Genomic DNA, 26,070 nt, shown 5'->3' with positions numbered 1-26,070 from the left:
TTTCGGCACAACACAATACCCCCCTTTTCTTCATTTTTATGCCAGACAGAACAAAGCTGGTTTTGGCCGGAACAGAAAAAAAATTACCCACCTTGGCCAGGGGTGGTCGGCTGCCCAGGGAGGAGCCGGCGGGATAGATTATTTGGTAGAGCGGTAGACGAGGTAGAAGGTGAGGGGCTGCCGCTGAGACAGGGCAAAAGAATATAACACTCGTACAAAGTACATCTCTTGGTCGGCACCGCGTCTTCTCATGGCTTTTCTTTGGTCAACGGTTGGGAGCCGCCGCTCCTGTTGTCATCGAATGACGGTCCTGCCCGAGTGTTGAAGCAGACCACGCGTCAAGTCTTTCTCCGATCTCGAGAATCACGGTCAAGGCAGACTCAAACCCTGACACAAGAGCTACAGCAAGTTCGTCTGCCAGTCAGGAGACGACATTGCTTGGTCATCCATCATCCCGCAGCAGCACAAATCACAGCGCGCGCAGTCGAGTTGTTTATCGAGGTTGAGGTCTTCAAATTGGATACTAGACGAACAGAAGATACGAGGCGAACAGTACGTACTAGACGAACAGCGGGCACCAGCTATATTGTGGGCAAACTCGAGGCTACTCTTCGCGAGGGCACATTCCCAGGGCCTCCCGACCAGGCATAACAACGACTTTACTCCATAGCCTTCCCGTTTCAGCCTCGTTGACCTTGTCTGCGCAAGACAACTGTCCGCCGTGGGAAACCGAGTTTTTCACGCGCGATTCCCTACGCCGGCCGAACACAGACGAAGATGCGGACATGGACGGCGCAACACCATTCTCAGGTGTTTCGCTCCGCCATGCCGTGGGGCTGGATCGTCGAGAAGACACGGCCTTGGCCCCGCCGGCATGCATCCTATGCGCAGCCTCCTACGCATACACGCGCGGCGGATGAGGCCGCCGGGCTAGGCAAGAAGGCCAGAGGACGTTTCGAACCCCCCGCGTCACGCCTTGCCGTCCATCATGCCGGCAAGCTCATCCAGCAGCTCGACCGTCTCGGCGGGGCTCGCGATCCAGGCCGTGGTGCCGACGCTGCGGGCCTTGAAGTCGTTGCTGCCGGCGCTGAGGAACTGGTCGCCGACGTGCAGCGTGTTCTCGCCGCGGATGGGCTCGCCGGCCGCGGCGCCGGCTCCGCCGCGCGACGCGAACCAGTTCTGGCAGACGGTGACGCCCCAGGACTTGTCGCCAATGTCGACAAAGACGTCGCGGCCGCCGTTGAAGGCGCAAAAGGGGATGCGGGCGCCGACGGGCGGGTGGGGCGCGCTACGGTCGGCGCCTTCGGCGGCGTACCCGAGGGCGGAGAGCTCGAGGATCTTCTGCACGACGAGGACCGTCTCCTCGAGGGACTCGCGCGGGATGCGGACGGCCGGGTCGGTCGGGATGATGCCGACGGCGCGGTCCTTGCGGAGGATGGTGGCGGGCAGGTTCATGGAGCGGACGCAGTCGCGCAGGGCGGCTTCGGCGACGTCGAGGAGGGCGGCGATGCCGGCGTCGGACCAGGTCGCCATCTCGGGCGTGAGCCAGCGGTCGCGGGACACGGGCGCCAACAGGTGCGGGACGGTGGGGTCGAGCTCGAAGAGGTAGTTCGCCTCGCCACCCATGATGACGACGTTGCGCTTCTGCTCCTCGGACAGGCTGGCCGAGGCCGCCACGGCGTCGAGGAGACCGTAGAGCCGCTCGTGGTAGCGGTCGGCCGTGGTGTAGCCGGCAGCCGTGACGATGCCAATCTTGACATCACGGCGGAGGAGGTCAAGGAGGCGAGGAACGAGGGGGCTCGACGGCTCCAGGCACTGACCATCGTCGTAGAGGGTAACGTCTCCATCAAAGGTGGCGAGTTGGAGAGAACCCGAGGTGACGGCCATTGTCTGGGCTGTGTTGAGGACAAGACGGACGTCGTTGAAGGACGGGGACACATAGCGCCGAGACGATATGTACCGCTTGCGATCCTGGTGATTGAAGGCCGCCTCCAGGGGCAGGCGGGTGAAGAATGGGCCGACCCCAGGGACGAGCATGGTCAGCTTGGAAGGAACCTTGTTTGGTTGTAGAGTGACTTTGAGGGCCATCGTATTAGCAACCTGTGCATGTCGGGGATGTATCATGTTCCACTCACTGTGATCGTCGATCATGAGCTCGACGTCACGCATGATCTCGGCATACCGACGGTGAGCCTCCTCGGCCGTCCGCGCGAGACTCGTGCCATTCGCATCAAGCACTCCCGTCGGCTGGGAGTAGAGGACAAAGGGCACAGCCAGAAGACCCTTGATCCATTCTGAAAGATGTGTGAGTCAGTCGTTGATGGTCCTGAGCTGCGTCGCTGGTTCTGAGCACCGTCGCTGGTGTGGGGATGACCTCGTCGCCCAGGCGGAGCGAGTCAAGGTGGTACAAGGATCCGTACCTATGAACTGGTCTCTCCTGTGAGTCTTGAGGGCATCTTGGTTTCAAGTCAGCTTCGTGGACGCGCTTTCTGAGAAGAGAACCATCGGGCTTCGAGCACCGCTGTGTCTGCACTCACATTCAACCCTGTATCTGGTCGTCATGTTGTGCTGGTTTTGAAGAGGGAAGAGGGAAGGGGCGAAGGAGGCCTCGCGAGCCAGTAGATAGGACGAGTGAGAATGGGGAGAAGGCACCACCGTGTCCCAGACTCCAGATGCAAACTTCAAATGTGCAACAAAATGAGAGCCCAGAGTAGATTCTCGTGAGTATGGGGAGAAGGATAAGTTGGGAATGACTGGTCGTTCTTTCGGTCTAGAGCCATGTGACCGTGGTTGAGGTCCACCGCTGCTTGGTCTCACCTTCGGACCCCGCCGGTGACCGCCCCAATGTTGTTTAGTGGCATTCGGTCGGGCCCAACTGGGTGCAGGTGCAGCTGGGTTGGTTCGCTGGAACCCTCTCGTCCTGACTCGAGCGAACTCTGTAGAACTCCCCTCAACGCGCTCTAAACGACGTACTGTATCGCGAGACCTTATCCCTCTGGTTTCTGTTGGTCATCATCTTATCAATCCCCGGTCTATCACTACGAGCTACCATATTTCACAACAGAGCGGAAAACGGAATGATATTTGAACTTTCTTTGTTTTTTACTTTGATTCGTGCAATGGTGCTGGGCTGGGCGGGGGAGGGAGCGAGGGGCGGGGGTAAGGGGGCGGGGAATAACTACTCATCATCAACTCAACTCCTCCATCTGCACGACACTTCCAAACCAGGGGGCCGGCCACCACGTCTTCCGGCCACCGTGTTGACATCTGTACTCGGAGCGACCCAGGTGCCTGTCTATCTTTCTTCCTTGCACGTCTTTCCTCACTACTCGGCCATCCTCGAACCTCGACGACGTGCAATCAGTCCTCACACTTGCTTTGCCCACAACGGGCGATAACCCAATCCAACAGATCATTTCGCGTGAGCAAAGCCTGTCCGTTGCTTACCCTTTCGTATAGACTCACAACCCGCTCTCTGCGGCTTGTGTTTTTGCCCTGGGGAATGTACCGCCTAAACTCGTCCACGACGCCTGCGGCGCACTTGGCATGCTGGGTTCCCCCTCTTGCCCTTGCACGACTGTGGGACCAGACGTCAAGGGCCATCAGACGGCGTTCATGAGAGGAGCTCACAATTGCCGTCCGAACCAAACACGCCGTGCTCTCCTTGCCATGAGCCACCTACGCCACGGCGTGTTATGCGAGGAACGCATTGCCATCCAACACGGTGTCTGTGCAAGACCCAGGCTTCCTGTTGCATGCTGCATCACTAAGCCACGCTGTCGTTAGCCGTCGCAGCCACCTGCTGTTGCGCGATGAGCTGCGCTTGGGCGTTTTCGCTGGCCTTGGCCATGATACCCTGGAGAGCCGCCTGGTCTTCCGCAGATAGGTGAGACGCAAGCGATGCGTAGAACTGGGGCTGTTCAGACTCAAGTTCTACAGAAATGTCAGTTTCATAGCCTGCCTTTTGAAGGGGGGGGGGGGGGTTGTTAGACATGGGGAGGGGGGGAGCATACTCATCAGGGTGCCGCTGAACAATTGATAAGGGTCGAGCTTGTCGAGGGGAGACTCTAGCAGCACGCTGTCTTCACCAAGGTCATCCTCGCTCTCGGCTTCCTCGAGGCCGCGGCTGAACTTTTGTGCCTGTGCGATCCGTCAGTCTTGTCAAAGTGTGGAAGCGCAGTAGCGTGGTTCGGGCTCACCTCATCGTTGAGGAACTCAAGATATGCTGTGCTCTCGTCCCGGGCCTCGCCAGTCTCTTCGGCCTCGGGGCCTTCCTCGGCGTTCCAGTTGGCCTCATCGTCGCCCCAGTCGTCGTCGTCACCGTACTCGTAGTTGCCCTCGAGGTGGTAGTCATCCCTGAGCGCCTCCTCGCGGTCTGTTTCATCGTCAGTCAGGAGGTTCAGCATGTGTGTCAAGTCAACTCACTCTTCATAGCGGAGGGCAGGGTCTTGAACAGCTCAGTGATGCCCTGCAGCAGCCTGGGCCATCCGACGGAAACGCTCTGGGGAATCTGGTCAGGGGGAAGGCTGAGAAGGGCAGAGATGGCGACAATGCAGAGCTTCTTGTCGTGGACCCTGGAGAAGGTGGACATGCTGCCGAACCAGAGGCTGAAGAAGCGGTTGGTCCAGTCCTTGGCCTCGAGGAACTGAAGGGTCAGGATAGGGTTGTAGTGAATAGCGTTGATGACCAGCTCCATTAGGTGGATCTTGTACGCCTTGATCTTGACATCCGTAGCCGTCAGGACCGACATGGCGAACTCGATGAAGCGAAGCACATAGTTATCAATGTGGCCACGAAGGTTCAGCATGAGGGCTTCGGCCAGCTTGCATGCGCAAATGCGGTCCACGCCGCCGACCTTGGCGTCGGAGAACATGTCCGAAATCATGGAAAACAGCGCTTCCACGTACTCCTGCTTCTGGATAAGGTGCGGTGCACCGTACTGGACAAAGTTGTCGAGGGCAGGCAGCATGTCCTCGAGATAGAGCTCGGCGCCAGCCTTAAAGGTCGCATGGATGAGCTCAAAAGCCTGCCACATGGTCGGCGAGATGGACTTGGCAGCAAAGGTGCAGCTGTCGATAATCTCGAAAATCTCGTTGTAAAGGTCGTAGAGCTTGTTCTCCAGGGTGACCTGAATGACGGGCATCAGGATGGCCTCAATGTGAAGCAAAACGTCGGGGGTACTCTCCAGCGTCAGGATGAGAGTGCCAATGGTCTGCAGCACACCCAGCGCGGTGATGGACTTCTCATCGAGATAGTCGCCAAAATCGTCATCGCCGCCATCGTTGCGGTTCTTGTCGAGGACCTCACGGACTATTCTCAGGTACGTGTCTCTAAGCTGTTCACTGAGAGCCACAGCAAAGGGCGTCAGCTCTGTGGCGAAGACCTCGACAAAGTCCTCCATGACGTTCGCAAGGGCATCGATATCGGCCTCGTTGGCGAGCTTCAGGAGCTGCTGCATGATAGTAGGGATACTCTGCTGCATGCTAGTTCGGATGATGTCGTGGCGAATGAGAGGCTGGAGGGCCAGCGCGGCCGTTACGCGAACAGGCAGATCAGGGTCGGCCATGCAGTCGAGGATGTGGCGGTAAATGGTGAGCAAGTTGTTCTGATCCTGGAAGTTGAGCTGCTCAAACTTCTCCACAGTGTCGCAGGCACGAGCGCGCAGGTAGCCCTGAGAGCTGGTGAAGTCGGGGAAGACGTATCGCACGAGGAAATACTCGACTTGGTCGGCGATGGGACTCTTCTTGCCCAGGATGACAGGCGCCAGGGTGCCAATCATCCGCAGGGCGCCTTCCTTGGCAATGTGGTTCTTCTTGTCGTCGGGCGCCTGCTCATACTCGTTCACGACGGCGTTGACAAACTTGAGAATCTCGAATGTCTGCTTCCTGCGGTTTTTGGTGAGGCCAATCAGGAAGTTCGTGGCGGCTACATCAGGCGCAGAAGCCTCCTCGTAGAAGTTGAGCTTTCTGTGGAGATATTCGTCGGGCTCCTCCTGGAACTTCTCGACATCCTCCTCGGACAGGCAAAGCACAGGGAATACGAAATGGGTAACAAGGTTCTGCAAATGCGGCTTGAGGTGATCCCACATCTCCTTGGGACGGACGGATTCGTCAAGGAAAACGAGGGTATAGGTCAGGCATGGTCGGCTCAGCCAGGCTGTCTTGGCCACCCATTTCTCAATCTCCGCGAGGTAGTGCTTGAGGATCTCCGGAGCGATCGTTGTAGAGAACTCCTTGGCGAACTGCACCTGGCCGTCATCCTTGGAGCCCGCGACTGACTGTGTGTTGCCGTGTCTGCAAGGGTTAGTCGGCCATGTGATGACCAAGTACGCTGGGGGGTGCATGGCTTGCTTACCGGATAAAGAGACGGTTGAGGTTGAAGTATGCCCACTTCTTGGCCTTCCACCAGTGATGCTTCTCGCGATCAAAGGAGTCCTCTACCATGGCGCTGGCAGGGATAGCCTTGGAAACGGTATTCAGGAAGACGGTGCACCACGCAATGTTGTTCTGCTGCTGGCGCAGGAAGGCAGACAGCTCGAGCTGCAGCCATGGTTAGCCTGGTGCACGCAAGAGAGACCACGGCGGAGAAAAAGAAGGGGGGAAAACAGCAAGGGCTGCCTACCCAAGTCGCGTGCTTGTACGCCTTGAGGGCGAGGTGCAGCATCTCGCCGGCCTCATCGCTCTCCTGGGTGACGAGCTCATTGCAAATAGTCAGGAGACGGGGGAAGCTGAGCTCAATGATCTTATCAAAATGAACGCGGCTCTCATTGTCGGAAGATCGGAAACGCCAGGCGCGGCAGATGGCGAGCAGGCACTGGAGGCCAGCAAGGACAGAGGGGGCGTTATTTGTGTTGAGAAGTTCCGTGGTGTAGTCCATGAAATTGGGCCACTTGTCTGGAAAGTCGAAGTGCAGGATCCTCTGCAGGACAGGAATAAGCTGCTGGCGCACACCTCCTTGGGAGGCAGCCATGATGGGCAGCAGCCGATCGCGGAAGCGCGCCTTTTCATCTTCGGGTATCAAGGCCTCGCTGGCGTACTGGTCGGTTTTCGCCCATGATCGGTTGACTCGGTTCTTGACGTAAATGACGGCTGGAAGAAGTGGACAATGTCAGAAAGCACAAGACCGAGGGGAAAGGCAGTCCGGCAAACAAGGACTTCGAATCGCAAAGGCCGGAGGGACATGATGTCGGGGGAGAACGTACTTGATAGTCGCACACTGTTGTCTTGCTCTGCCTGAAGGATATCGAGGGCCACGTCCATAAAACCGGGCTGCTCCTCAATCTACACGAAGGCCAAAAAGCGTCAGCGAGCTGCAACATACTGACGGGCCATAATGCATGGTCTTGTGAGCGCGACATGGGCCGTTGCCGCTCATCGCGTCGCGAGTCCCGAGGAGAGGAGGGGCGAAGGGGGGATTTTGTTCATGTCGGTCAGGGCGGGCGCATACCTGCTTCAGCTGCAACTCAGCCCTCCGTCTGGTGTCGGCATCGGGATCCAAGCTGGCCAGGAGGAGGCCGCGGATCGCCGTTGTGTCCATCGTGGGCGGGTTTCTGGACGGGTCTTTCTGAAAGGAGCGATGTTGGAGGGGTGAAGGAGGGGAGGGGGGGGTCTCCAGAAGAGGATGGATTATGGTCGGGTGCGAGATGGTCGTGCGGCGATAGTCACAAAATTTTGGGCGTCGAGCAAGCACGGGGTGCGGTGCGTCGAGTAAATGGCGGGGCATTCAGAGAATCCAGGGATCCCAGGGTTGAGGGCGATGGGGGTACTTGTCCGGTGCTGCACCAGAACGCTGTTCGTCATGTACCTTGACCTCTCCCCCAGACAGGGCAAACGAGGCAGGCAAGGACGACAGGGAATCTAAACTGTAAAGAGGGGGGTGGGGAACACCTGGTAGGCGGCAGGCTTTTGGAGGGCTTCAGAAGGAAAGACACCTGTAGGGATCCGCGTCAGCAGCCGGGCACGCCCACTGTTATTTGGCTCTGTAGCGGATTGAGCGCGCGACGGCGAGGGGAACAGATGTTCAGGTAAGTGCCTAAGGTAGGTACCACCTACACATCTTCCAGTGTCATGCTGTCTGTATTCAGCCTTGTCCTCGACCGACACTACAAACCGCACCAGTGCTGTCTGAGATGTTTTTTTGTCAATTCCCCCTTCCAGTTATCAGAAGCACATGACTATCACTCCGTCTCAACACCGATGGTAGCACAACAGGGACCAGCCCCGGCACAGTTGGTAGACGAGCAATGAGAAAACGCGGGTACCTCACGTCAAACATTGACAGGGTACGTCACAGGTACCCTGGCCAACGTGTTGCGAATTCAGCTTCGCTTTGGAGTCTCTCTTGTCCATGTAGCGCTGACCAAAAGCCTGTGCTCGATTAGTGCAAATACCTGTCCCCAGTTGAACCAGCCGCTGATGGATTTGGCGACTCGCACCCGTCCATTCGGGCTGAAAGTGAGCGAACATGGGATTCGGTGGTTGACGAATGTGGACGGACCGTAGGTGCCTACCTACTTCTCAGTAGCCCGATATGGCGTGGGCGGTGTGCTTCAGCTGCGCTCGCAACCTTCCCAAGTGAAGGTTGCCCCCAACTGTCCCTGCTCATTGCTACCCAAGGTCCCTGGCTTTCATCTGCCAAAGATTCAACAGGATGCACATGCCATGTTCAACGCCATGCACCCTGACCGGATCAATCGTATGGGCATCTGACATCACACCAAAAGAGACCCTGACATGTCCAGACTTGAATCGTCACGAGCAAAATGACCTTGCCATTTTGCTGCCCGGAAAACAGGGCATGCCAACACCTGCAGTGGGGGGTGAGGCCCCTCCCCCTCCCCCAATCTTGAGACTGAGGTACCCACGCACATCTATCTGTCCACACTCCCTGGCATTTTAGCCCTCCATGCCATCAGCTACCCTCTCCTCCATGTTGCAGATGAAAGCCTGAGTCATCGTCGCTCACAGGTAGGGCGACCAACCTGAATGCGCAACTGTCAACATCTGATAGCCGGCTCGATGTGCCTACCGCATCAGGCACGCACGGCAGCGGCAGAGAAGCATTCCACGCATCTGCCGATTCCAGTCTCCACCTGCGCCGAGGCGGCCCGGCAATGATCCCCTTTTTGCCTACCTACCTTAGGTAGGTACCTTACCTTGCCTCTACCCTGACCGCCTGCCTTTCCTGTGACTCACCACCGTCTCGACTGGATTCTTCGCTGGCGCCCTTGGACCACACAATCTTTTCACCGCCAGGGCAGCGGGGCAAGACACTGGCACGCCCCATGTCTGCCGACAAGGGTGTTCCGCGCTCTTGCCCTCATTCTGCCTGCTGCCCTCCACATTCTGTGTGCCCGTGCAACCCACATGATGGGAGCCATCTTTGGATGAGCGTAGAACGCAATAGGACGACAAGGCCAAAACAGCTGTGCTCAGGCATATTGCCACGCGGTTGTAACGTCTATCTCTCACCGTCGTGAGTTCGAAATAGCCAATTCGCCAGGTCCTTGCCATTCCCCAGACCTGCTGTACTTGACACATCAGAAGTCCTCGGGTACCAGCGTTTGTACTCATCTTCTGCTCTTAAATCTTGCCCGTGCATCAACCTAAGGGTGGTCAGCCCATGAGGTACCGTGTCACTTCGCATAGCGTGATACAAATGTGCGTCAATTGTACTCCGTTGTGAAGTAGCCGTCGGTCCTCGGGAGCCATGCCATGCACAGTAGCTTGAATGGGCTCCAAATTTGGGTATAGTTTACATGCACAGCGCTTGCAGATCGGATGGGTTGATGAATGATGCTCCAGTTCCTATCAAATCGAGCCCGCTATCTTCACACGCCCACTATCTTCACACACCCTCCTTCGCCTACGTAGTGTCAATGATCCTCGGCGTGACATCTTGAGCATCATACCCCGACACTGAATGCCAGCACGCTCCAACAGGGGACAGTGTGCGTTCCTAGGCAACGACTTCCAGTTCAGAGGTCCATACAAAGGCAGAATGTGGTTTACTTTGCTGTTCCTTGTCATTCGAAGATTCATCGATCCGGCTTTCAAGAGTGCGGTTGCATAGTGCTGGTCTGAAGAGCCGGGGCAAGGCATGAATCATTGATAGGCGTCCCATCCGTGTGGTGCAGAATCATCCCGAAAAATTGTTTACTCAATTCAGAGTATGGCCGTCCCGGCTGCGTTGCGATCCAGATTCGCTTCGACTTGTGGGAGGGATAGCTCAGTCCCGTCTTGAACCAGGTTCGGGGGATTGTTGGTCGAGTTCAGCATGTTTGGCCAGGCTTGAGACGACCAACACCGCAAGACGAGTGTTTGGTAGAAACGATAAAACAGTCCACGATGAATGCGTAGGCAAAAAAACCGCAATCTTACCCATTTCCAGTAATCTCAAGATGAAATGCACGCTCTGGCTTGAGCAGCGCATTCAGCGGAACCGGCAGAACAAAGTAACACGGCAAGTGATACTGGGCTTGCAGTGGCTACTGCTATAAGGTAAGAATGCCGTCCAAGCCAATTTGCTCATGTCTGGCGTTGCTGGTGACGGGGCCAGATATCTGGAGTCGACGAGCTGGGCTAATGAGGTTGAGTGGAGATAGGCCCCATACCTCCGGGGAGTATGCTGAATCAACCGACCTCCAGGGAAGCGCGGACTGTCCTGTTGATTGAACAGGAAGTGGAGGGAACGTCTGTCGAGTTAGGAGCAACAATGGTCAAAGAACAAGGGGGGGGAATCGCAGTCCACGCGGCAGATCCAGAAAGAGAGGCGTTGTATGGTTTGATGAAAGGAGTCCTTTGTAAGGTTCACAAGTATATACAAGCTCCAGGGAACTCACCTCGCTGTCCGGATGTCGGCCTCACCGTTCTATGAAACAAATCAAAAACACAGAATTGTCCAGGTACTCCGGTAAGCCCAGTGAAATAGAACGAACGTCAATGAAACCCAGGCGAGAATCATGAGGCAACCGACATCACGGATCCTTTCTTGGGTAGGATTTTTCGGACAGCGAGGCGCTCCGATAAAACATAAAATGTACCACCCCGGTTCATTTGAGAGTGTCGTAAACTTCTTTCCTTTTCCGGGCTCCAAGTCGTTCGTGCGGTAAGGAAAACGTGTGCGGAAAGTACTCCAGCTTGCCGGTTGGCATTCATCCAGTCGAAGCACGCAGATACCAAGTCGTAATCCCCATCCATATATGCAAGTCGTCAAAAGGTCCATGAGTATGCCAGGTTGAGTCCATTCTTGGCGAAAATATCCAGGCATGAGTGAAAAGGAAACGAGAAAGGCTCCGTCCAATTACTGGGTTGTCCGGGAAAGGTGAGAAGGAAGATAACCCGAAGGGCATGAGGACCAAACCCTCAGAAGCGGATGGTGCAAACTTGCAGCAATTCCCAAAAGGTAACGGATGTTACAACTGAAATCCTGGCTTCTATCCGGGAAGAAACAAATGATCATGGAAGCCGACGCCGTGGAAATGGAACGTGATCCCAGGTCATACGGGATCTCACAGTCAATAACGGGCAGATCCATGGGACAGAAATCTCATGAGACCAAGATCGACCAGTTTGGGCTGCTCCGGTACGAACTCATCGGCGAGAGGCTCGGTGCCTGTCGGTTGGTTCCCTCTCGCGACGAGAATGAGGTGCTGCACTGCTGGCCATTTGAGTACTGGAAGACGAAGAAGCGGCGGCGCGCGGGGTGGGATTGGGAGCATACTGTTGTCCTTGGGCGGAGCTGAAGGCCTGGGATGCACCTGCGGGGGAAGCTACAAAATCAGACGGTTTTCGGGTAGAGGTTAGGGGATTCGGTGAAGACGCACCGCGACCATATATCGTGTCTGGGGCCTGTGCCTGAGAAGAGCCGTAGCTCGCGGCAGCCTGCTGCTGAGGGTAGTAACCTGGAGCACCGCCATAAGCGGCGGCGGCCTGCTGTCCATAAGCCTGTCCGGGACCAGGCGCAGCGGCAGCGGGGATGCGCTGACCCGCCTGAGAGCTACCATAGGGATCATTGTACTGCTGGCGCATGGCTGAGTTGACCGAGTTCACACTAACATTGGTGTATGGCATGTCCGGTGGTCCGTACGAGGCGGTCTGTGAAGCAGGATACCTTGGGTCCGGCTGCGGAGAGTATGTAGAATTCTGGGGAGGGTACTGGTAGCCACCAGTTGAGCCATAGCTGGATTGCACGGAGGCGTGCGCAGAGGCGCCGCCCTGCGACGGGTAAGAGCCCGAGTTTCCTGAGTAGCCTGGAGCTTGGGATCCTGGGTATCTGGGAGCATCATAGGGGTCACGACCATCTGAGTATCCTCCGGCGGTTTCGGTAGTGGGGCCAAAGTGCTGTCGGGCATTGTGGGTGGCCGAGTCACGGTACCCTAGGATGGGCGAGTTAGAATGTCTTGAAGGCTGGCCCTTCGCACTCTTTGAGGCCAAGGTACCTGCTGTGCTTGGGGCATTGCGGGAGGCCTGCTGCCGCCGCTCTGCCTCCCACCGAGCTGAGTCGGGCCTTCAAATCATCGATCATAGCCTGTGCCGTGTCAGCACATGTCCCCGCCGACAACCAGATGAGCGGGGGAAGAGCGACGACTCACTGTCGTCAGATTCCGGTAGGCTGTGATGTAGTAGCCTTGGACGGCCTGGCCTGTTTGAGGGTTCTGTAAAGAGGTTTGTCAGCACGAGGTCCGATACCGTCAGATCGACCCGTGCCGTGCGATACACCACGACGACGGTTGTCGTCCACTCGGCATATGGAAGAGCGTACCTCGTAGTGACCAGGACGGACGAGTGCATCGTTTCCGAGGTAGCGGCAGATGTCGGCGGTGATGACCTCTCGATCGATGCCGTCCCTCGGGACGAAGTACTCGTTGGAGCGGCTACTGGCAGTGGAAGCGCCGACACCGCTTGACTGAGGCGCGCCGCCTCGTGGTTGCCTCGACGCCATCTGATTGATTTTGTGATTGTGGCGAGGGGGGTGAGAGGAAGCGAGAGCGAGAGAAAAAAGGGAGAGAGTGTCGCAACAAGCTCCTGGGTGAATCGTATACGTCTCAATATGGCGAAGAAGGGAACGAGCCCTTGGGCGGTGGTTGTAGGTGGTGATGGGCTGAGAAAGAGAAAGATGCGAAGGTTCAGAGCAAACCACGTTTGGAGGGGAGGGGGGAAGTGGGTGGTGGCAGAAGAAAAGGGCAGTGATTGCGCTGGCAGCAAGACCATGTGGGTCGGCCTGAGGGCCAGCGGCAAGTCAACCGTGACCGACATCCAGTGGGCAGCAGCAAAAACTGGAGGCAGGAAACACCACCGGCCGGTCCAGCGTCAGCGATAAACCTGGCTCGAGGCAGGCAGGCGGGCAGGTAGGTAGTAGGGCAGGAATGACAGGGATTAGGCAAGTCGGCTTAGGCCTCTGGTGTCCCAATCGTGGTACGTGACTGGCCACACCCGTCAGCAGGCACACACTGAGCGTCCCCCCCTGGAGGTGAAGGAGGTCGGGACGCGCTGGCAGCACGCTGTTGGCTGGCTAATAAACCGTGCTCCTGTCCTGCGTCTACATGTACCTATCGTCTGCATCTGCTTTGCTGCTTCTGCCTTGCAGTTGCAGTGCCCCCTAGCTGAAGCAGCAAGTACCTACCTACCCAGGTGGCGGCACGCCAAGATGCCTGCGTCAACTCGTTACCTTATTACCAAAAAGCAGAGGGTGTCGTCTTCTCAGCCACAGCATCTCGTGCTCCCCACACTCGTCCACTTCCACTCCGCCCTGCCTGCAAACCTGGTCTCTCATGAAAAATGGGTTCCAGTGAACAAGACTTATGTTTCGCGAGATCCGTTTCAATGAGCCACCATCATCCTCTCCAACTGACAGAAACGACACCCTTGGGGATCGTCGGAGGCTGCAACAGGCTCTCTCCCTGTTGGCGTCCCCTCTGTTTAGCCCAACAGAATGAAGCTCGGGAGCCTGACAGGTTTGACAGCCTGACGGTCTGGCCCCAAAAGAAAGTCGATGGTCTGGGTGACAGCACCTGGTGACGTACGCGATGATCCGACATTGTGATTGTCATTTTTGTAGCCGGCACCTCCCCCGTGTCCAGTTCTTGGACGGAAGCTCACCCCAGATCCAGGACGAGCCCGATCTCGTCCACTTGGAGGGCCCTAGGGGACAGCCCTCCAAGAATGGCATTTCGTGTCGGCTGCTTGTCAAAATGGCAATAGAACCAGAAATGAATGGCGAACCCCGCCCCTTCCGATGCGTGCGCAATCAGGCTGGCACACCCGTATGGTTGGGTGTTGTCATTTTCAACATCGAACACCCTGGAAGAGGAACTCTGATCATTCAAATACGACATGCCGTGCGACCATTTCTAGTGACACGAATGACACTACGAATGCCCTTCGAAGCGCGAATCCCGCTTCTTACTCAGACACCACACTGGTAGAAAAACCTCACGGCGCGCTTCTCGCAACGAAACTTTTTTCTTCTTCTGCCAAGCCTTGCAGCAGAGCGTCTGGGCCACTAGAGCCAGCGTGGCATTTGCTACCTGACGGCCATGGGCCATCCTGGCTTCCCTCGCTCGTCTCATCCAGCCCCTTCTCGACTCTCTGTCCATCTCCGTCTCATTGGCGCCTCCCCCCACCGACGAAACGGGGTAGCTCCGTCGACGCACCTCTGCCTCACGTTCTTCTCGAGCAGACGATTCGAAGTCTAGAAGGAGTCCAGTCGATGATAGCGACGTGGTGCAATGGGCTGCGGCACGACGTTATTGCCTCAAGAACATCATGTGCACGTGCAGTGCAGTAGCTCGAAATGGTTGATCGGCTGCCGCTGACCGACATGACATACACGGCTTGTTGACTAAACCGGGCCATCGATTGAACATTCAGACTGGTCCCGCCTTCAGGTGGCTGGCACACACATCAATCATCGTTGGGTAGCAATGCCTTAACTTGGATTGTGGCCCAACCTCCCGACTCAAAGTGCCTAAAATTTCGTCCAATCATCGATCGCTTTACTGTCACACGGTGATAGGACGGCCATTATACTCAGACATGCCTGAGCAACTCGTTCTAAAGCATCGTCATGACGACGCTGCGCCTTTGTATGGTACCAGGAAAGGCCGTTTCCGTGGGGAACTTCGGAGGCAGGGATAAGGGATAAGATCACCGACAGCTGGTCATCATGTACCCAATATCCCGGCTTTTCCTATGCTGCGGTTGTACACCAAGTCCACCTAAGCTGCAATGGCACGACCCCGACTCCAGAGCATCAGATCCTCGCACTACCAAGAATGGGAAGCGCTGCCTGAAATCCGTCTGCCATTCTTCTTAACAAAGCTCTCTGTGGGGCGTCGTGGTCAGCGACTCTGATACACAAAGGGAGTACAAGCGAACGACTGCTCTACACTTGTCCAGATGCCGTAAATCAAAACAGCTCAGAGGACCTGCTTTCCGAGGACTTCATCGCCAGCAGTCCGGCGTGGTCACCGCACTGTAGCTTGCAGAGGCCAGACTTTCTGCCCAGTCATGGGGATCGGCCGTATGAAGAGACCCATTCATCTGCGTCTCAGGCCATCGTGCATGCCCAATGCTGCCCACCGCTTCAGCATCACCATTTTGGTCTGTTGGTTCCCGCAGAGTGGGTCCATCGTGGAAAAAGTGCAGGTCGTACTGATTGTTTGTGACGCGGGCCGTCTGGTGGTTTACATGGTCTCAACCCCCTTAGTCCATGCTCTCGTGGCCTTCGTCTTCTAATTATCAGGGATCGCATTACAGGCCAGCCATGAAAGCGGAGCGACAGGACGGCTGGCGCCGCTGCCGATCCCCAATACCTCTTGGCCTATGATGTTTGGGTGCTACCTAGCCAAACTTCAGTTTCCGTTGGCCATGTTCGAGCTTGCCGCTTCGGCCACCTCGCTTCGCGGATGTGGCAGCTTTGCGTGGGCCGGCAGCATGAGAGGCGGAGGGCGGTGTTTGGACGAATGCGGACTTTCCACGTTCTTCATCCTGGAGATCCTTGGCAATATGCCAGTCCTGGTGGCTTTGGAAGTCGTCACTATCTTGGAAGCTTGCATTGCATCTGCTGCACAAATGGACGGGCAAAGCCCAGGGGTTCGAATCGTTTGTCTCGATCTCTCCGGCATCTTTGATACGAGGAGATGTCGCACCCGTTGTGAGTCTCTGCTGCTTGTCGTCACTTGATTTGCTCCCTTCGGTCATGGCCGCGTCGTGAGCGGCCACGTCTTCATCTGTAGAGACGCTTCGTGTCAAGAATCTGTGTATGCCGCCGTCACTAGCCAGGCGGCGTTTCTTTGCGGCTGGTGCTTCAGACGGGGACATGTGAGTCGAGGTGTTCGACGCCTGCCTTAAGGCCTGAGCTTCAACCCCCTTTACGAGAAAAGCACCGATTCCCATGTTTCCGGTGATGCCATCTTCGAAACCACCAACACTTAGGCTGAGGTTCTCGCAGGGCCAGACTTTGCCCTCCGCGGCAATCTGCTGCAATAGGTTTCTCGCAAGATCGAACAGACCTTGCTCATCAATGGGCTTCCCTTGAGGTATTGGCCCTTGACGTGACTTCATCTGACCATCGTGTCTATGATGCAGGTTTATCGTCTTTGGCCTGCGTTTGTTTTCGAGCACACCCTCCTCAACCAATCGGGAAAAGATGTCAGCGACAAAGATTCGCAGCCAACGATTCCCTTGGTCTGGTGTGTGGATGGAGGGGCGGAATGATTTGGCGGACAGCATTGATTTGATCTGGGTTCGAGAGTTGACCTCGCTCTGGTCAATGCCACGAATTGTGTTGTAAACCCAAATACCCGTCTCGTCCCCCAGTCTCGCCTTCATCTGATCCAGTGGAGTCGGCAGGAGGTCCTTGACGGTGTCCGTGTTGAACGTATTGACAATGGTATCACCGAGCTTGCCACCCAGGTTGCGGATCTTGGTGAACTTGAAGTCGGAAAGAAACTGTTGGATGGCGCGGTTGCGTATCACAGTTTGTTGATTGGGCTTCTTGTGGGCCGAGCCCAGCTTACTGAGCATCTTGTTATTCGCTATGCCAGCGGAGCAAGTGTAATGCAGAACTTCGTGGATGCGTGCGCGGACACCCCGGATAATCTCGGACCCAATCAGTATTGCCACGTCGTCCCAGTCAGGGTCCTGGTTCTCCGCGTCCTCGTCCAGGTCGATCAAGGCGTCTGCTTGCCAGTCGAGCGCGACGACCGGCGGCCGAGGTAGCCTCTCTGTCGGGTCATCATATGGCGGGGGGTTATTCAGCTCGGGAAAGCGCTCGAGCAGGATTGAATGGACGTGGGCCGACAGGTCGCAGAATACCTCATCGATACTCGCTTTCTCAACCTTTTGGAGGTCAGATGGCAGTGTTTCTTTGATGAGTGCCAGGATCCTTCTCGACTGCAGCCGATAGGGATCGAGCGACACCTTGTCGCTCGTAATGTTGGCGGCGGCATCGTCACGGTACGCCCACTTGTCGTCGCCCTCGCGCCATGTGGCCACGTGCTGCGCGATCAGGTCTGGGCACAACTTCCTTGCTTCTGCAAGAGTGCAGTGCCTTCCAATGCCAAAGCTACGCGCAGGGTAGTTGATGGCGATCAAACCTTGCCTGATCATGTCAGTTTGGTTATCAGGAAGCGCACGTTTCATGAGAGAGAGAAAATGGAGAAACCATGTGTGGCATCCTTTGCTTTACGTACCACTGCTGCACGGCCAAGGGCTGGTCCTCTGGAGTGTTCAGGCGCACCATCTCACACTGGGCATAGAATGCATCGAGGTCAATGTGAGCGATGACCCGCAGCGGGCTAGATACGGCATACGAGGCGAGAAGTGAGAGTTGTCGATAAGTGAACTGGGATTTCGGGCTCCTCGTGCCCATCAGGGGTGACGACTCGCGAAACTGTGGTGAAGAGGTCGTCATGGTCTGGATAGGTCACGGCTGCATGTCAAGAATCTTCAATACTTGAGCTAGGCCTGCCGTTTTCAGAGATCATCTCGAGCCTGGCAATGTAGTCGCTTGGCAGTCGTGTGAGCCTGGAAACAACGCCGTTGGGATGAAGTGTTCTACTATGGAGGTTGAGACGTGGACGCGGGTCCGTCCTGTGGTGTTGCCTGGTGGTTACATAAGCGTGCTGGGAAAGGGCGCCTCCAACGTCATGACTGTCACATTGGAATTGGGAAGGAAGTGATTCGAGGTAAGGTAGGCAACCTCTCTTGGAAATTCAAACAATGCGCCAATGAAACTTATACTCTGGGTGAATAGTGTGAAAATAGAGGCTAATCATTAAGAATTATCTGGTGGTTTTGTTTGGTCTCGCCATGTCATCCCTGCCCAACACACACAAAGGGAATTACACGTGTGCTTCTAAACCTGGCGCTGCGCTGCGTCGTGTCGTATGACTGGGTATCTTCGTGATTTCAACTTCCTCGTTGAGCGCTCCTTACCTCGTACATTTCTGTGAGGATGCCCTCTTCATCCGCCAAGGTTGGTATTCGGTTCCGTTTCGCCAGTGATTGCAGTACATGACCCATGGGATAATCACTGTCCGCGTTCTCGTGAAGCGCACAAGGTGATTTCCGAATGGGAAGCAGCCAGTCAATGATACTGTTTCCCATGACCTGCTTCCAGTTCTCCTTCCACCCGAGGTCCCAAGGATTCTCATCGGGCTCTGTACGCAGTATGGCGAATGTTCGTGTGGCAGCAAGGTCTCTCGCTGACAATTGCTGTCCACCAGAGTGCGGCGCAGACGAGGTTGGCAAGATGGTGCCCCCGCTACTCTGACTGCTGGGCGTCTCGCTGTGTCTGGGCAAAGGATATGTGACGGTTGAAAAGTGCTGGCTGGATGGAGTCCCGCGCGGCACGCGAACAGCCACCTGATAAACCCATGCCTTCTTAAGCATGTCGATATTAGTAACGTTAAGAAAGACGTAATACCACGATGTCGTCGTCATCGTGAAGGTAAAGAGGCCGAAAAAGGCGGAGAGTGCGATGACCGCGACGATCTGCCCGTCCAGAGATCGTCCCTCCTGTTGTTGTCTGGCCAAACAATATGCCGCCGTCGATAGCACAACAGCACACATGGCCGCACAGTAGCATGTAAACTGAGAGAAGAATTTGAATGCTAGCCAACGTCAGACCAGTCCTTTGAGGGGCAGGCAAAGGAGGATTCAAATGAACCTACAAGTCTCGGAAACCATCCCACCAACCCATGGACAGTAGTGGTCCATCTTCAGTACGCACCGACCAATCTCGCTGGAGTGATGCGCGCGATCCGGCTTCCAGTTGCGACATTCTGAGCACCACTTGGGTCGACCATCGTTCTCACAGATGAACGCGTTTTTGCTGTAGAACCTCTCCAGTCCCGGGCTGTCCGGGTCTTGATCGGGGCCTGGCTGATAGGGTTGGGATTCAAGATCGTCGGCGCGCCGTCCAGATCGTTTGCCTCCCTTCGATATAGATTTTTCTGCTCCGGTTCGGGCTCTCTGAGCCTCTGGGCCGAGTGGTACAAGTCCAGTGTCGGTGTTGATGGTCCATATCGTCCGGATGTATGTCACCAAGGACAAGAAGAGGAAAAGAATATAGAGAATCGATACGGCAATGGCGGTGCCAGTTTCTCCCCTCTCTTTCGATAAATATTCAACTGGGGGTGTTCATTAGTGCGCAGTTAGGACAACCTTGCTCTGGAGAACGTACTGCAGAGTCGCGATACGACAACGTATGTCGCGTAACCAAGAACACCGGCAAGGATGGCCGGGATGACCCGGCTCGTCCATCTAGCGATGGCTTTATGACTCTCTTGCGATTCTGTCATGGCGGCAGGCAGCGCATCCCGGGAGACGCGTGGCGTCTATGGGGGAAGCAGTGTGGTGTCGGCGTCGCGCTCGCTGTGGTTACTACCTAGGATCGAGTGTTGTGTCGCGACATGGCTTTCGGAGCGCCGGGACTAAAAATGGCATGGCATCGTGGTCGTGTTCAGGAATGAAACGGAACGAGGGTGAAGGATTCTGCAGGGTTCCCACACAATACTGGTATTGGTAGGGGAGCGTCAGTCGCATCGCTGACGCGGACGGGGCAGATGAGGTCTGGGCGAAGCATCATCAGATGGCAACCTGCCATTCGAGAGAGATTACTGATGACTAAGGCGTGGTTCTTGTCCAACCAGTGGCCCAGCCATGACCACAACCCTGACTCTGCACATATCTTACTTTGATCTGAGCGTCCTTCACCATTTATTTACCTTGAAGGGAAGGACTGAGGTGTACGTGTAGTTCACGTCAAGATCCCTGGAGAAACGAAGAGCTGTGCAGCGACATGGTAATTGCGTGCGGGGCCGCTCCAGTCGAAGCCGCAGACTGTATTCGGTGCCCGGGTTTTTGTTGCCGCCAGACAGTTCAAGGCCCCAGCCTTTCTTCCAGTAAAGCGAACGCATGACGCTTGACCGAACCTCGGCGAAACCTTACTTGCCTGCCCCTTTTGCGCTCCACGATAGCCTCATGTTTTGGGCGGGGCGCAAGGTCGTTCACACAGCCTACTCGACTGAAGTAGGAGCTTCGGATACATACCGTAGGTACCTTATTAGGTCGTGTTGACGTCATGACTCCTACACGAGACGGCCTACCCACCTTCACAGAGTGAGCCCGCCCTGCCTCAACGATGCGGTCCCAACGAGTCTTTAGCTCGGCGATCTATTCTCCGTTCTTTTATTGAATCACGGCAGGTTGGATGCAAAATCACAGGCTGAAAGAGGCGCTGGAAGGCAGGGTCCTCCATGTGGGCAAGGCTGGGGCAAATGCGGCTCTGATCAGTGTGGTGCGAGAGAGGGTCACATGCTAGGGCGGTGTGCGAAGCAAAGAAGTCCTTGGGTCAGATGGCCCGATATTCCAACTCTTTGATGTGCATTCTAGGATATGCTTGGATGGAAGCGGTAAGATTTCCTACGGCAAACCGTGTCATGCTCCCTGACACCAAGAGCTAGCATCCCTCTTTTTTTCCGCACGATGCTGACACCAGCTTAGGTAGACTTTGTTGAGCCGCAAGTGCACATTCGACTTAGGAGAAGGATGCTTGAGGCTTCGCCGCCCTAGAGCTGCCCAGCTTCGTCGTGACGGGCATGGGACGGTGAGAGACGTCCTGGCTAACGTGTTGGGAACTCTTCACCCCCGTTCCGCCTCGGTTTCCCGTGGGCGAGGCATGATGCAAGACACCGACGATGTTTGAGCCCTGGAAGCTGCGCACGGAGGCTATGTTAACCCCCAGCTTCCCCCTTTCCTGCCTGCGATTTGACCTAGTAGGGCGACGAGACTCAACCTTCTTTGCGACGGCAAAGCTGTGTTTGGTTGAGGTTTGCCCAAAACCTCAGGGCAAGGTTGGCCTCAATTACAGGGACGTGGATATTGTTCAGACTCTGGGCGACGAAGCGCTAGCAAATCTATGGAACCCTCCCACGGAAACTGCTTTCGCCTTGAGAAATTGCACACCGACTGCAGTTATGAGGCTTGACAGCTGGCCCCGTTGAGCGGTTCGACATAGTGTCATTGGTATGATATTGGTACAGGCTATGTGTTTTCGAGCAGTCAAGGGGTCCAACCTTGAGGCTTTCCATTCGAATACCATGACGCCTTTGCGACCAATTTCAATCGCGAGATGACCGACAAAGATATAAAACGACTCGATGTCTTCATCAGCGAAGTCTTTGGTTTTCAGATCATCAGCAGCACAATTTCGAGACCGTCTACAAGACTCTACTGCAAAATCAACATCCGAGACCACCAAATCACCACCAAAGACCGTCTCAACCCCTCGACCCCATCATGACCTGGGACTGCGTGGGTCCAGCTTATCTCCATGCAAGATTCAAACAAGTAATTCGCTAATGGTCTTTTCGTAGAACAACTGTGATAACGGCAAGAACCTTAGCTGCCGTTACGATCTCTGTTGCCCATACTGCATGCACAGGCCTTAAGGCCGTCTCAACCTCAAGTACGAGAGGATGGACTCGCTGATGTTACCGTTCACGCGTCTCCATACGTGAGTTCAATTCGTCACTTCCCTGCCGACATGAGAACTGATGAGATCCAGGAGCGGCAGCTTCCGGTTCCTACAGGGCAGATGAAATGCGCCAACAAAACGTCAACAGAGGCACTATGAGCCTCTCGAAGCCAATCTTCTCGCATGGCCATGTCGCCGCCGTCATACCGTCAAGCAGAAGAGGACTCGGCACAGCTTCGATTTGTCATAGCAGGACCTTACCATCATTTCTGTTCTTTCTTCAATTTCTTTTGCGCTCACAGTTGGAAGGGGTTGAGTACCGTTAAGCTAGACACCTGCCCCGACCAGGACCTTGATCACTGGTGATCAGACCCTCGTTACCTTTTGATTTTGATAGACTTATCTGGGCTCACTCCAGTAGACACCCGCAGGCTTAGTTTGGATTCTGGGGAATAAAACACAGTTTTTTACGCAATACTCGCATGTTTATTCGCCATGCCGAGTTCATAAAGGGGCTTGGGACGTGTTTTCCCTGCTCACCGAGACCCACCGACGTTGTGACCCGTGACACACCTGCCTAAGGCGATCGTGGCTGAGCGGCTGCCTCTTGTTTGCCAGAAGAACCAATGCGGCGGGGAGGAAGTCCCTTGGAACCTTTTCTTCTTCGGTTGCACGACTGAAGAAGTTATAGCGCCTTGGAAAGGAGTTTGTGACACGCGACTTGCTGCGGGCAACAGAGTAGGGCCCTTGGTTGCACACACTCTAGCGGCACCTTATTGGTAAAGATTGACGTAGTTCTTCTGCCCATCTCTCTTCCGTCATTGCTGGGATTGAAATGGTGTAGGCAGGTCGAACTAAGGTACCAAAAGTATTGTCGCGTGTACATAATCGAGGGCAAACTTGAGTAGGTAAAGAGGGCAAGCAGTAAGATCAAGCCATCTGACGGCTTCGAGTTTGATGGTGATGTCTCGGTTCTAGCTTTGTTCTCCCCTGGTCGTGCCCAAGCTCAGAAGCAAGTCGGCATTCAAATGTACAAGCAGCCATCCCCCCCTCTTTCCCGGCGTGTGCAAGCTGATGGGCGTGGGAATGCGAACGATCCTCGTTATCAAGGTCAATCGAAGTTCAAGACCAAGTGCCTGTTTGCCTGCCGCTTACTTGTTGCCTAACGGCCCATGCCTAGGCCGCGGACAGCCTGTACGTTCTCTGGCCCACCGCCGTGGAAGTTGTACACAAGCATGCCCTGATGTCCAAATAATAACACAATATCAAGTCCCAAGCCATACGTTAGTGTCATCACGTTTCTCCCGTGTTTTCGGAAATGTCATTGGTCAAGCTTGGCTTCCATCACCAATTGTATCGGGGCGACAAACTACCTTCTCCCCGACGCCTGGCGAGCCAAAACCATCAGCCTTCTCGACACTCCCACGCGCACCTGCCACGAAAGACCGCCCCAACTGCTCCCGTCACAATGCTGTGCTGCTCAAACTGACCCCGACGCGCAACAGAAAGACTCAAGTCCGATTCCTGCCCTTTCAAACAGTCACGATTGTCTTCGCAAGTCGCAGCTCAGCCACGCCCGTGGAAGCTCTCCAGGCCAATGAATTCTCCCTCGACCGCCTTTCAGGCTGAAGCGGCTCCCTCGTAGCACAGCCTCTCCCCATACTCCTCACTGACATCTGAACCCGCAGAGCCGCACAAAGTGCAACACAGCAAGCTCCCCCACCCTTTTCCCGTCCAGCGCGCGAGCGAACCTGACCGCGCCCGAACCAAGTGGTGGCCAGGCGGAAGGGGTCCCCGACAAAGGCGGTGAGCGACGCACGATCTCGGTCAAAATACATGACGGCCAACCTTTCGAGTCCGCTGCCCATGTCAGGGCGGGCGATATCAGACTGGCGGAGAAGCAAAGCCTCAGAAAGACAGGTGAGCCGAAATGATTGCCTGTGAGGGCTCGCTGCCTTGTGAAGACGTGAGCCTTCCTCCACAGCTGTCGGTCCATGGTCATCATGTCCCATTGCATGTTTTACATCGTGGCCTCGGTCTGGGATGCGGTCCACCTGGCTGTCTACATTGCCACTTCCTTGCGCCCTGTTCTTGTCGTTGTCGCTGTTGTTTAGCTGGCTAGTTGACAGTCACGGTAGAACCCCACTGTAGACAGTCTAGGGAGATGTGCACATGCTCGCTGTTTCGGGCCACCTCTTCAATGCGATGGAGACGAGAAAGAATATGTTGAATAAATGACAAACCTGGTAGAGCTACTGAGGGTACGTGCTGGTGCCCACTAGTTGTAAATGCACAATCAATATTACTCCATTCGCCTCTCGTAACCTACCGCAGGACAACCAAGGCCGGACGCCATAGCAAAAACATTGAATCCTCAACTCCGCCGCTCCCGTGTTTCCGCGCCTCATCTCCTTCTCTCTTGCAGCAAAACCGTCACCTGTGGAGGGCCTCAGGCCATCGAGGGGGGCACGAGGGCAGTGATGCTGCTGGCCTCAGGGCTCACCAAGCGAATCTGCGATTTCACGCGCGGTAGATCCAGCGCTTTGCGGGGGGACTTGACAGCACTTTTGAGGCTCTTCGGAGTGGCCGGTCTCTTCGTTTTGTTCGGCGTCTTCAGGGTGCCCTTTTCGGCAGCCTTGATTTTGCTGCTCTCAGCTCTGGCTGCGATAATTGTCGCATTGGGTGACAAGGTCGTTTGCAGAAGAGAGTCGCGCTTCTTCGTCGCCTTGATGACACGACCTGAGCTGGATGTGCGAACAGTGGTCACCTTGGAAGACGTCGTCTTCTTCGCGACCGGTGTTGACTTCGCGTTCACAGTAATCGTCGAGACACTCTTCTTCACTGTGGCGGCGCCTTTCGCTGCCGCCTTGACAACCTTGTTGCTGGCGTCGGAGAAGCTGCGTTTGGCGCTCTGCTTCTGCTTCGTGCCCTTGGGAGATTTGATCTTTCGTTTCTTCGCCATCGCGTCAGCTGTGTCATCTCCGGCGAGCTCCTCAAGCTTGCGCTTTCCGAGCTTGACAACGCTTTTGACAGTCTCCTTCAGCTTCGCTTTCGGTGCCTGCGTCTTCGCCGTCAGCTTGGCAGGGCTCTTGAGGGCCTTTGCTGCAGATTTCGGGGTTGTTTTGGCGTCAGTTTTTGTGCCCTTGACCTTCTTCTTCTTCTTAAGACCAGCCTTGCCGTCTGTCTTCTCAGCCTTGACCGGCTTGGGTCCCTTGGGTTTGGGACCCAGCACACCGCGACACTCTGCCTCGCCACACAGACAGGTTTGAACGTTCTTAGCGCTGAAAGGGTCGAAGTTGTAGTCGTAGGTCAATTCGTCGCCAGTCATGATGGGCGCGTCTCCCGCAAACAGTGCCATTCGCGGCTGGCCGCCCACGATCCACTTGATCATCTTGCAGTTTGGTTTGCAAGAGTGATTGACGAATCGGGCGATGCTACCAGTCGTGGCGTCAATGATCATGTTCTGATCAAAGCTCATGAGGTAGTAACACTAAGCCGTAGGTTAGTTTTCGACGCCTCTCGAGTAAACGTATCGGCGCGACTTACATCATTGTTTTTGTACTTTGTGTTCATCCGGTTCTCGCACTCTTCCTCGGTAATGATCTCTCCCGTGTACTCCATGATAATCTGGTTTGCGTCAAAGCATCGGTTGGACCGGATGCCATGGCCGCGATCCGATGTCTTAATGACCTCGACTCCTGTGCGATATTTGCCGCCCGCAACTTTCCTCTCATGCAAATCGGCGAAGGCACGGTTGGTGCAAAAAGCTTTACCGACGTTGCAGTTATTCTCGTCGCACTCATACAACATGATACGGTTCTGGCAATCTTCGTCACAGCCGTCCTGCGGCTTGCAAACGCACTTGGACTCGTCTGCAGAAGAATGCTGGTTCTTCTTCCAGTAGAGACTAGATTCTCCCACAAAGCGATCTACAAAATGTGTCAGTGATGTGTGCCGTGCAAGAGGAGCGCGCAAGACATACTCTTGGAGATCTTGGTCCAGTGCTCAGGCTTCGGCTGGCCCGGGGGCAAAGGGTTGCAAACGTCAAACGGAAGCTTGAAGTCTCGGCCCGTGATCAACGTCTCA

General features: G+C 55.6%; 6 protein-coding genes across 6 annotated transcripts in view; all 6 read right to left on the bottom strand.

Annotated features, from left to right (window-relative positions):
- Positions 1-969: 969 nt before the first annotated feature.
- VDAG_10339 (IMP-specific 5'-nucleotidase) lies at positions 970-2,562 on the bottom strand (the record flags this gene model as incomplete). Its single annotated transcript, XM_009659808.1, has 4 exons — positions 970-2,075; positions 2,136-2,294; positions 2,421-2,456; positions 2,538-2,562. The coding sequence occupies 4 exons, from the start codon at positions 2,560-2,562 to the stop codon at positions 970-972; spliced, it is 1,326 nt and encodes a 441-aa protein (XP_009658103.1).
- Positions 2,563-3,766: 1,204 nt separating this feature from the next.
- On the bottom strand, positions 3,767-7,536 carry VDAG_10338 (importin-7; the record flags this gene model as incomplete). The annotated part of the gene is made up of 8 exons (XM_009659807.1): positions 3,767-3,933; positions 4,014-4,140; positions 4,200-4,375; positions 4,426-6,293; positions 6,355-6,539; positions 6,622-7,088; positions 7,202-7,280; positions 7,447-7,536. 8 exons carry the CDS (start codon positions 7,534-7,536, stop codon positions 3,767-3,769), a joined length of 3,159 nt encoding a protein of 1,052 aa, XP_009658102.1.
- Positions 7,537-11,591: 4,055 nt separating this feature from the next.
- VDAG_10337 (uncharacterized protein) lies at positions 11,592-12,942 on the bottom strand (the record flags this gene model as incomplete). Its single annotated transcript, XM_009659806.1, has 4 exons — positions 11,592-12,413; positions 12,493-12,528; positions 12,593-12,655; positions 12,763-12,942. 4 exons carry the CDS (start codon positions 12,940-12,942, stop codon positions 11,592-11,594), a joined length of 1,101 nt encoding a protein of 366 aa, XP_009658101.1.
- Positions 12,943-15,623: 2,681 nt separating this feature from the next.
- VDAG_10336 (sister chromatid cohesion protein Eso1) lies at positions 15,624-17,916 on the bottom strand (the record flags this gene model as incomplete). The annotated part of the gene is made up of 2 exons (XM_009659805.1): positions 15,624-17,604; positions 17,696-17,916. The coding sequence occupies 2 exons, from the start codon at positions 17,914-17,916 to the stop codon at positions 15,843-15,845; spliced, it is 1,983 nt and encodes a 660-aa protein (XP_009658100.1). The 3' UTR covers positions 15,624-15,842.
- A 339-nt stretch (positions 17,917-18,255) lies between these two features.
- On the bottom strand, positions 18,256-20,058 carry VDAG_10335 (palmitoyltransferase PFA5). Its single transcript, XM_009659804.1, has 3 exons — positions 19,690-20,058; positions 19,178-19,636; positions 18,256-19,117 (listed from the first exon to the last, which is right to left on the bottom strand). The coding sequence occupies exons 1-3, from the start codon at positions 19,805-19,807 to the stop codon at positions 18,414-18,416; spliced, it is 1,281 nt and encodes a 426-aa protein (XP_009658099.1). The 5' UTR covers positions 19,808-20,058; the 3' UTR covers positions 18,256-18,413.
- Positions 20,059-24,190: 4,132 nt separating this feature from the next.
- VDAG_10334 (uncharacterized protein) overlaps positions 24,191-26,070 on the bottom strand; it is a gene marked incomplete at its 5' end in the record, with an annotated part of 2,987 nt that continues 1,107 nt past the window's right edge. The window contains 2 exons of the mRNA XM_009659803.1: positions 24,191-25,474; positions 25,531-25,913. Coding sequence (XP_009658098.1) covers positions 24,434-25,474; positions 25,531-25,913 — 1,424 coding nt within the window. The 3' untranslated portion in view covers positions 24,191-24,433. The remainder of the gene's footprint in view (positions 25,475-25,530; positions 25,914-26,070) is intronic.

Source organism: Verticillium dahliae, genomic scaffold, assembly GCF_000150675.1.
Source record: "Verticillium dahliae VdLs.17 supercont1.36 genomic scaffold, whole genome shotgun sequence".
Classification (NCBI taxonomy): Eukaryota; Fungi; Ascomycota; class Sordariomycetes; order Glomerellales; family Plectosphaerellaceae; genus Verticillium; species Verticillium dahliae.
This window is presented reverse-complemented; position numbering and strand designations above follow the sequence as displayed.